General features: G+C 37.9%; 1 gene segment (V, D, J or C); it reads right to left on the reverse strand.

Annotated features, from left to right (window-relative positions):
• Positions 1–6,617: 6,617 nt before the first annotated feature.
• Positions 6,618–10,757, reverse strand: LOC129667992 (immunoglobulin kappa chain variable 6-17-like). The segment is given in 3 exon segments: positions 6,618–6,651; positions 10,200–10,509; positions 10,694–10,757. Coding segments are annotated over 3 exon segments (393 nt in total).
• Between the last annotated feature and the right edge of the window lie 868 nt (positions 10,758–11,625).

Here is an 11,625-nt window from a genome sequence, read left to right on the forward strand (position 1 = left end):
GAGATCTTTCCATCTTCTGAGATCTTCTTCATTTTCTTTCTTCAGAGACTTGAAGTTTTTCTCAAACAGGTCTTTCACTTGCTTGGTTAGTGTCACCCCAAGGGACTTTAGCTGAAGGTGTTTATCAGCTGGAGGAGTTCTCTGGTTGAATTTTTGGGGTCGGTCATATATACTATCATATCATCTGCGAATAGTGACACTTAGACCTCTTCCTTTCTGATTTGTATCCCCTTGATCTATTTTAGTTGTGTTATTGCTCTGGCTAGGACTTCAAGTACTATGTTGAAGAGGTAGGGAGAGAGTGGGCAGCCTTGTCTTGTCCCTGATTTCAGTGGGATTGATTTAAGTTTCTCTCCATTGAGTTGAATGTTGGCTATAGGTTTGCTGTATATTGCCTTTACTACGTTTAGATATGTGCCTTGTATTCCTGATCTCTCCAAAACTTTAAACATGAATGGGTGTTGGACTTTGTCAAATGCTTTTTCAGCATCTAAGGAGACGATCATGTGGATTTTCTCCTTCAGTTTGTTTATGTGGTGGATTACGTTGATGGATTTCCATATGTTGAACCACCCTTGCATGCCTGGGATGAAGCCTACTTGGTCATGGTGGATGATATCTTTGATGTGTTCTTGGATTCGGTTTGCAAGTGTTTTATTGAGTATTTTTGCATCAATGTTCATAAGAGAGATAGGTCTGAAGTTGTCTTTTTTTGTTGGGTCTTTGTGTGGTTTAGGTATCAGGGTGACTGTTGCTTCATAGAATGAGTTTGGTAATGTACCTTCTGTTTCTATTTTGTGGAATAATTTGAGGAAAATTGGTGTGAACACTTCTTTGAAGGTCTTGTAGAATTCCGTTCTGAAACCATCTGGCCCAGGGCTTTTTTTGGAGGGGAGACTGTGAATGACTGCTTCAATTTCCTTGGGGGATATAGGGCTGTTCAGTCTTTCTACCTGATCTTGACTTAATGTTGGAAGATGGAATCTATCAAGAAAATTGTCCATTTCATTTAGGTTTTCAAATTTTGTGGCATATAGGCTTTTGTAATATGACCTAATGATTGTTTGAATTTCCTCAGTGTCTGTAGTTATGTCACCCTTTTCATCTCTGATTTAGTTGATTTGGATAGATTCTCTCTGCTTTTTAGCAAGTTTGGCTAAGGGTTTGTCTATCTTGTTGATTTTCTCAAAGAACCAGTTTTTTGTTTCATTGATTCTTTGAATAGTTTTATTTATTTCTAATTGATTGATTTCAGCCCTGAGTTTGATTATTTCCAGCTGTCTGCTCCTCTTGGGTGTATCTGCTTCTTTTTTTTCTAGGGTTTTCAGTTGGGCCATTAAATTGTTTGTAGTACATACACATTACTAAACCATACAATTTCTGACTACATTTTATCACTGGTGTTTATACCCAAAGATAACTGCAGTTATGACTTCTCATCAAGGAAATTTCTCTTTAAAGTATATGGACACTTTTACAGAAAACCGAAAAACTTATGAAAAGGTAACTTTCAGGAACCAAGTCACAACTGACACACGTACAACACAAATATTCTACACCTAAATCTTAGAGATCATTTTGAAAGTGAGGATGTAAATATTGTATGAACTAGAGAAATAGGAAATTTTCTGTGAGAATGTGTCTGCTGTGAATGTCAGAAGCTACACCCATAAAGTCTCACCAATATGTCTGCATAACATGAACTGAACAAGATGACAGCAACAAAAACACTATTAAGGAAGGGAAAAAGCTTCAGAGGGCATCAACCCTAAGTATAGAAATTAAGGAATGGTGAAGGTTGGCAAAATGGTCTTCCCAGAAATAGCACACTAATTCATTACCCAATATCAAATGGCTAACTCTGAAAACATATGCATAAACAACAAAACTCAGTATTTGGATGTTGAGAGTGTAGCTCAAAAATAGACCTTTCATCTTATTTTGGATTGGCATTGCTATGCTGATCTTCACGCTTTTACACTTGACCTCACAGAGAGAAATGTTCCAAAGAAATTCTCTGGTCAATCCAACAAGTCTTGAGACTTTCGCTGTCTTTTGACAATCTTCTGATTCATGCTGAATTATATTGCTGCTTTGTGTTGGTCTTTAAACTGGACTGCTAGTATCCAGGAATAAAAAGATTGTATTCATCCCAAGGAACTGATTAGAGGAGGGGAATATCAGAAGAAGAAGGAGGGAGGGTGGGATTAGTAGGAGATGAGGGAGGGGGAAAGAGGAGGGAAAAATTGAATAAATTGTAATAAATGATAATAATAAAAAATATTTCTTTTGCCTAGTATTCTGAGGTCTTATATTTACACCATAGGGCTGGAGAGAAAAAAGAAGAAAAATATTGGTAACAAGACTACTCAATAGAACTATCCAAATATAGATGCTCTCTCTCTCTCTCTCGATCTATCTATCTCTCTTTTTCTGTGTGTGTTAGTTAAAAATGAAAGAGACACAAGGGCAAGAAAATATAACAGCAAAATAGGAAGGGTAAATGAGGAAGGTTAGTGGATATTGTGAAAGTATATGATACTTGAAAGACAGTGCTTTGCTGATGCTTGAGTACAGTGAGTTAACAACAACAAATTTTTAAGGAGCAGCAAGATTGCTCAGAAGGTAACTCACTTGCCATCAAACCAGATATCAGACACAAGTTTGATCCCTAGAACTCACATGGCAGAAAGGGAAGACCAATTCATTGCTGTCCTATGACATCCACAACCATGTGCAACTACACATACACACACACACTCAAACTCACACACAAAAATAATTAACTAAAATATGATAAAATTACAAGAATTTATGAAAAGAAAAGAAAAACAGGAAAAGAGAACTCTAGTAAGAAAGTTTGAAAGACAAGAATCCTGACCGAACACACTTGCCAGAAGACCAGTCAAGATGATGATGGAAGATGATGATGGACCTGTTCCCCCAGACCCAATTCTCAGAGTTGCCCTTAGCTGTGCAACAGCACACCAGATGCAGCCTCCCTTCCTCCATGTCTATGCATCCTTTGGATCCCACAAGCCATCACTTCCTGCCTCCCTTCCTACCCTTGTGACTCTGTGCAAGTCCCCAACTTGGGCAAAAACCCCTTGCTCAACCACAGGCATGCTGGCCAGATGAGCAGGTAGGCTTTCTTTGAATACACTCCACTCTCTCTGTTTCACTCCAATTCTCATGGTTGCCCCTAGCACTGCAACAGAACCCATATCCCCCAAATGCCTCTTCACCTCCCCTCAAACACCAGCATTCTGTGAACACACCAAGCAGAGCAGCCCAGTAAAACAGGCAACATGCTCTCTCTCTGATATTCCAGAGAGAAAGCAGAAACAAAAGAACATAAAAACCACCCCAAATAGACAAAGCTCAGAAGGTATTTTCAACAAAATTATAGAAGAAAATTTTCCTAGCCTAAAGAAAGAGATGAATATAAAGGTACAAGAAACATGTAGAACACCAAAGAGATTGGACTAGAAAAGAAATTCTCCTTTTCACATAATAATCAAAACACTAAACATGCAGAAAAAAATATTTTAAAAATGCAAAGGAAAAAGACCAAGTAACACAGAAAAGCAGACCTGAATGAGGATGAAGCATGTTCCCTAGGGACCTCCTTGTTGTTTAGCTTCTTTAGGACTTTAAATAACTTACTTAGACTATCAGAACTTGTAAAAACCTTTTATATTTTATTCTGTAAACATATAGTTATCTCAACCTTTATATATATAAGTATTTATTAATTAAAATAGTTTATCTTTTATATATGTTTTTTATTAAAATAAATTTAACTTTTATTCTTATACCATTTTTATTATTTAATACTATGAAACTTCATAGTAAATAATAATTATTTTTTATTATTAGAACATTTATTATCAGTGGACTACAGGAGGGGCAGAAGGGGAGAAGAAGGAGGGAGGGTGGAATTAGAAGGAGATGAGGGAGGGGGACACAGCCAGGATACAAATGAATAAATTGAAATAAATGATAATTATAAAAAAATTAAAGAACATTTCTTAGTTTTAATACCATGAAATAATATAGCCCTTCAGAGGAGAAAGCCCATTTCACAAGAACTGAATCCTTAAGTCCTTAAAGCCCCAATCCCCAGATTCAGACTGAATATTGCCAAGCCTGCCCTGGGCAAGGACACAAAACTAACTTTCTCTTTGTTCTTTCATTGGGGTTTCTGAGAAAGCCTCTGATCAGAGAGCCTCTCAACACAATGATTAAACCAAATTCATGTGATATCCATCCACGATTGACATGACAAGCAATTTGTTTTCACTGGCATAATAATGAAAGAGCTGACTTTGGAGAAGTCAACAACCTTTAGTTGGAGCGTAAACATGTTCTGCTGGTGAGATTTAATTCTTGGTCCTTGCAACCCATGGAAAGCAAGACAATAAACAACATTCCCCATGCTCTGCTTCAGCTCCTGACTCCATATTACTACCATGAGTCCAGGCCTTGACTTTTTCTCATGCTAGACTAATCAAGACATATATTCCAAATAAGCCCTTTTCTTCCCACATTTATTTTGGTCATGATCAATATCACAGTGATATAAAAGCTAATACAGTATATAAGGACAAATTAATTATTTCATGCATAAAAATTCAATTTTGCTGAAATACATATCATATACGTAGACCCATGCACATGCACACACATACACTTAAACACATACATTTTGCATATACGTACAAATAAAAGTCAGAGGTCAATGTAAAAATCTTGTCAATCTCTTTACCTTTCTTCACTCACTGAAAATAAAGATGAATGGACTTTATTAATATTACTGGGCAACAAGGTTCTGAAATCCTCTTGTCACTCTGCCTTCCCAGCTGTGGGATTATAAGCTTGCATCACCATAGTTGGCATCTGATGTGACTGATGGGGATCTGGACTCAGTTCTTCAGCCTTGCACAGCAAGAACTTTACCGATGACCTATTTCTACAGGCCTGACTTACACACTTATTTTTATTTTATAATGCCTTTTGCATGCTTATCTGTGGATATATATATATATATATATATATATATATATATATATATATAATGAAATGCTTCCTGCATTACCTATTTTCTGATGCTGTGATAAAATACCATGATCAAAAGCAACTTAAAGAAGAGTTTATTGTGGCTTAAAGTTCCATAGGACTAGGTATTCATATGGCAAGGAAGGTGCAGTGGTAAGAGACCTGAGCAGGAATATGAGAGAGCATATCTGAACCTCTAAGAGCACATAGGAAGTAAAGCATGAACTGGAGGTGAGGTGAGGCCATAAACACTCAAAATCCCAAAACAATGAAATACTTCCCCCAGCAAGGTCCTACATTTTAAAAATTCCATACTCCTCCCTCCCACTGTCATCAGCACCACTAACTTGAGGACGAAGTTCTCAAATACATGAGTCTATAGAAGAAATTTTTCATTCATTCAGGCCACCATTTCTCTATAACATGTTTTCAAGTGTTTCCCCAAACTATTAAGCTCCAAGGAATATTTATGTTAAAAGTTTTATTTATGGTGTCTTAGAAAGAAACTAATTATATAACTTTTCCCAGTACTGTGACTTAGGAGACAAACTGGGAGACAATACTCAGTTCTGATATAGGAGACAATCCTCAGTTCTGAGATCAGGAGACAAGATGATATAGAAGACTAGATACTCCTGACTCTGAATCAGACTCAATGGAATGATTTTGCAGTCTGTGATAATATCAGGTTAACCCTGAATTAGCTTTGGGACTAGACAAAAGAAAGAACCTGCTTTACTCACAGTAAATTAAGTCCATCCATTTTTGTGTATTCCCAGCATTCATCTGCAGTTCATCTTCATCCCTTTCAGCCTTTTTAGTGCCTGATGACAGTTATAAATTTGACTTAAAGGCCATCTAGTAGGTGTAACTTCCCCCTTTATTCTTTGCCAGGCCATCTTCTTTCACTTTTTTTTTAAAACCAAAATTGTTTCTTTTACTGAACAGAACCATACTGTGAAATGAATTGTTGTTTGCTTAGTTTTGAGTGGTCAAAGTATTCCTGAAGCAATGTCACATAGGGAACCCACAGAGCACTCCACCATAAACCTCTTCAGAAAGCCTAGGAGGTGCAGAGTCAACACAGTGGCACATAAAATCCTTTTAAATATGCTTGCACTACTGTAGGAAACTTTCTGCTGAACTCAAATCCCAGAGACGACCCTGCTTTTCTGAGGTTTTCACCAACCTGTTTGAAAAGTGTGCTGTTTGTGACTTATTGTTCAATTACTAAAAATACAACATAAAACTGGAGCCTGGTTGGACCATGGTATTAGAGGAAACTTGAATCTCTTTTGAAGCAATCTGTGGTTCCATATTTGGTTCCAGAAGAAACTATCTCTTATATCCTCTTTGAGGTGAGAATTGTCTTTTTGTGTCAATAAGGAATGTATTCATGATTCTGATTTGTGAAACTAAAGCCAAAGCATCATTGAAAGTTGAGTAGCAGAGATGGAAACCAGGGAAGAGAAAGCAACTCTCAGTATGGGCACAGAAGGTCATCTTCTCACACTGAGAGGAACTTCAGGAAGTTGAATCCAGAAAAGAGAGAGGCCCACCTAATCATCCTCTTCCTCAAACAACCTGTGACATCTAAGGATGCGGAGAGACAGAGTGAAGAGTAAGTGCTTTTCAGCAAGCTAACATTACCAGAGGAGACTATGAAACATGAAAATAACATTATTCAAGAGTTTCTCACAAAACTGTATAATTTGCTAATTTCACCTCATAATAAGAGAAAATAATTGGTCAGGTAGAAATGAGTCCCACAGGGAAACATGATGACTATTTATAATTTATAATGAATACATTATAATTTATTCATATTATATCCCAGCTGTAGCCCCTTCCCTCATTCCCTCACAATCCCACCCTCCTTCCCTCATCTCCTCCCATTCTCCTCCCTAAGTCCTCTGATAGGGGTGGTCTTCCTCCCCTTCCATCTGACCCTAGCTTATCAGATCTCAATGAGACTGGCTACATTGTCCTCCTCTGTGGGCTCACCAGGCTATTTCCTACTCAGGGGGAGGTGCTCAAAGAGCCAGCCATGACAGAGACAGTCCCTGTTCCCCTTACTATGGCACCCACTTGGATACTGAGCTGCCAGGGGCTATATCTGAGCAGGGGTTCTAGTACCATCCATGAATGGTACTTGGTTGGAGAATCAGTCTCAGAAAAGACCCCTGTGCCCAGATATTTTGTTTCTCTCCTCATGGGGTTCCTGTCCTATCCAGGTCTTATTATCTCTCACTTCTTTCATAAGAATCACTTCTTTCATAAGTGAATTCACTATGCCCAAATTTTGATTATGAGTCTCAGCATCTGCATTGATAGATGGTTGGATGGAGTCTTTCAGAGGCCCTCAGTGGTAGGCTCCTGTACTGTTTCCTGGTTTCTTCTTCTTTCAATATCCATCCCATGTGTCTTTCTCAGTGAGGATTAATCATCTTACACAGGATCCCTCTTCATTATTAGTTTCCTTGGGTGTACAGATTTTTTTATGTTTATCCTATATTATATTTCTAATGTCCACATATAAGTGAGTATATACAATGTGTGTCTTTCTTCTTCTGGGATACCTCACGCCAATGATTTTTTCTAGATCCCATCATTTGCCTGCAAATTTCATGATTTCCTTGTTTTAAATTGCTGAGGAGTATTCCAGTGTGTAAATGTACCACAATTTCTGTATCCATTCCTCTGTTGAGGGATGTCTGGGTTGTTTCCAGATTCTGGCTATTACAAATAAATTTGCTATGAACATGGATGAGCAAATGTCTTTGTTGTGTACTTGAGCATATTTTGGATATATGCCCTAGGAGTGATATCACTGGATCATGAAGAGACGCTATTCCTAATTGTCTGAGGAAGAGCCAGATTGATTTCCAAACTGGCTGTGCAAGTTTACATTCCCACCAGCAGTGCACTAGGGTTCCCCTTTCTCCATATCCTCTCCAGCATGTGTTGTTACTCTTAGCCATTCTGATGGGTGTGAGTTGAAATCTCAGAGTTGTTTTGATTTGCAATTCCTAGGTGACTAAGGATGCTGAGCATTTCTTTAAGTGTTTCTCTGTCATTATATATTCCTCTAAAGAGAATTCTCTGTTTACCTCTGTACCCAATTTTTTAATTGGATAACTTGATTTTATCATTTGTAAATTCTTTAGTTCTTTATATATTTGGGATATTAGCCCTCTGTCAGATATAGGGTTGGTGAAGATACTTCCCCAGTCTGTAGTCTGTTGTTTTGTTCTGAGGACAGTGACCTTTGCTTTACAGCACCTTCTCAGTTTCATGAGGTCCTATTTATTAATTGTTCATCTATGCTATTGGTTTTCTGTTCAAGAAGTTATTTCCTGTGCCAATGAGTTCTAGGCTCTTCCCCACTTTTTCTTCTAACTGATTTAATATGTATGGATTTCTGCCGAGGTCTTTCATAGATTTGACCAACACAATTCTTGAAAGACCTTGAAAGAAAATTCTCCATCTCATGTGGAATAACAAGAAACCCAGAATAACTAAAACAAAGCTGTACAATAGAAGATCTTTTGGAGGTATCACTATTCTTGATCTCAAGCTGTAATATAGACCAACTAAATAAAAACGTCACTGTGCTCATATAGAAAAAGACTGGTGGATCAATGGAATCGAATAGAAGACCCAGAAATAAACCACACACCTATGGACACCTGATTTTTTACAAAGATACCAAAACCATACAATGTGAAAAAGATAGCATCTTCAACAAATGGTGCTGGTCTAACTGGATAGCTACATGTGGAAAAATACAAATAGATCCATACTTATCACCCTGCACAAAACTAAATTCTAAGTGCATTGAAGACCTCAACATAACACCAGACACACTAAACCTGTTAGAAGGCATTGTACAGAACAACAGAACCAAAAAATCTGGGTCCAGGGGTCATTTCTGAGACTAACATTCCAACCACAGTCCATGCATATAGATAACCTAAAACCCCTGCACAGATGTAGATCATGGGAGCTCAGTCTCCAAGTGGGTTCCCTAGTTAGGGGAGCAGGGGCTCACTATGACGTGAACTCGGTGGCTGCCCTTTGATCACCTACTCTGTGGGGAGAGCAGCCTTACCATGCCACAGAGTAAGAAAATGCAGTCAGTCCTGATGAGACCTGAGGCTTTGGTCAGATGGTAGGTATGAGGTCCAAACCTATCAGTGGACTGACTCAGGGGTGTGGGAGGAGAAAAGGAAGGGAGGGTGTATTTTGGAGGAGATGAGGGAGTAGGACATAGATGGATACAAAGTGAATAAATTGTGACAAATAAATTTAAAAAATCAAATGCATATTTGAAGGAGACACAGATATATATAACAAAGCATAGCATATGAGCAGTTGCCCAGAGTTCCTTATCTTTCTTTATGCTGATACGGCAATCCAGATATTTCATATTTATACAGCAATCTATTATTACAGCATTAAACTCCTTAGTATATGAAAAAAAAACAATTCAGAGAATCAACGGTTCATTGAGAAAATCAACAAGATAGACAAATCTTTAGCCAAACAAATTAAAAGGCAGAGAAAAACTACCCAAATCAGCAAAATTAGAAACAAAAAGGGGGACATAACGACAGACCCTGAGGAAATTCACGAAATCATTAGTTCTAACTTCAAAAGCCTATACACCACAGAATTTGAAAATCTAAATAAAATGGACAATTTTCTGATAGAATTCATTTACCAAACCTTGAGGAATCTTAATCTAAACTAATAATCTCAAGATGATGTGTTCTTTGTAAAGGATTTTGAATTCTATATTATTTTTATACAGATTTATCATGGCCTAAAGGCATAACAAAGAGATATCTAGCCAGCCATGACACTGTAAGCTTAACTGATGCTTCTTGATTTTAACATATAAACCCATTGAAAAAAACATACCTAAATCTCTTAACCTGGCTTCTCCTTTTTATCTATAAACACCAGTTTTGCTAAATCTATGGAAGAATGGAGGCTATCTCTTGATTAATTTTCTACTGAAGGCTAAATCAATCAGTCATGCATGGCAGAATTCAGGCAGAAAGGGGAAGTGTGCAGGCCCAGTGTTGTGTGTGGTGCAGGCAGCTGGTGAGACTCTCAAGGAGGTTTGTGTTGGAGGCTGAAGCACTGTGGGAGGATAGCTGTAACCCTGCTGACAGTAATAAACTGCCAGGTCTTCAGCCTGCACACTGCTGATGCTGAGAGTGAAATCTGTCCCAGATCCACTGCCTGTGAAGCGATCAGGGACCCCAGTGTATCGAGATGATGCAGAGTAGATTAGCAATTTAGGAGGCTGCCCCGATTTCTGTTGGTACCAAGCTATAGCAGTACCCACATTCTGACTGGACTTGCAGCTTAGGGAGATCCTCTCTCCTACAGATGTGGACATGAATTCAGGAGACTGGGTCATCACAATGTTCCCTTCAGCACCTGCAACCAGAAACAGACAATTAGTATACACATATACATACAAAGAGTTTCTGATACAAAAGTTATAATCAAAAATGACTTTTCTAATGGCATTGCCTGCATATAATTGGATTCCTATAGTAAAGAGCTGTTTCTTTACAAATGAACTATTTTGATGATATTCTAATAGTCTTTAATGTCTCACCAGACATCCAGAGGATCAGGAATATGAAAAACTGGGTCTGTGAATCCATCTTGATGGACCAGTGTGTCTGATGCTTTTCAGTCTCAATGAAAAGGCCTGGTTTATAAATTATGGACAGCTGGGCTGTCTTGTAGGGACCTATGCAAAGCAGACATCAAATGAGAAAGTAAATAGCCAGAGTATTGGGTTGTGAGAGAATCCAGGTTAAATTTACAGCCAAAAATATCATCAAAGCGAGCAACCAATCACTAGGGGAAAAAGTCAATGTGGAACTCAAGTACCAACATAGAGCTCTCAGTCTGCAAATATCAAAATGCACTCATGACAGGCTTCCAATAAAAATAAAAAAAAACATTTAAAGCAAGTAAGTTTAATAGAAATAACATTAGAAAACCTTTGATTACAATCCTGAGGAAACAATAAGTATCATGATCAACAACAGCAGAAACAGAAACAGGAGAAGCAGAAAGAAGAAAGGAAAGAAAGAAGGGGAAAGTAGTAGGGTATGTGAGAAAAAGGAAAAAAGAAAAGGATGTACAGAAGGAGAGGGAAATCTGGACTAAAGAGGGATTTGGAAATGTGGATGGGAAAGAAAGAATGGAACAGATAAAGGAAATGAACATTAAAACAAAAAGGTTTGGGAATACACAGTCAAGTCAGTAGTTAAGGGCATTTGATTCTCTTATAGAAGACTTACATTTGATTTCAAGCAATTGTTTGAATATTCTAAGCCATCTATAATTCCAGTTATGGCACACACATGGTGCACATACATACATACATACATACATACATACATACATGCATATCTAAATACATACATAGATTTTGAGATGTGCCCTGAGCTTCTGCTCCAGCTAAAACAAGGTCTACCACCTGCTGCTTTCATTCTGCTATCACAGTTTCTATTCCTCTGAAAGCCCCAATAAACG

The sequence above is a fragment of the Psammomys obesus genome, unplaced genomic scaffold (assembly GCF_907164565.1).
Source record: "Psammomys obesus unplaced genomic scaffold, mPsaObe1.curated_primary_1811, whole genome shotgun sequence".
NCBI classification, from domain to species: Eukaryota; Metazoa; Chordata; class Mammalia; order Rodentia; family Muridae; genus Psammomys; species Psammomys obesus.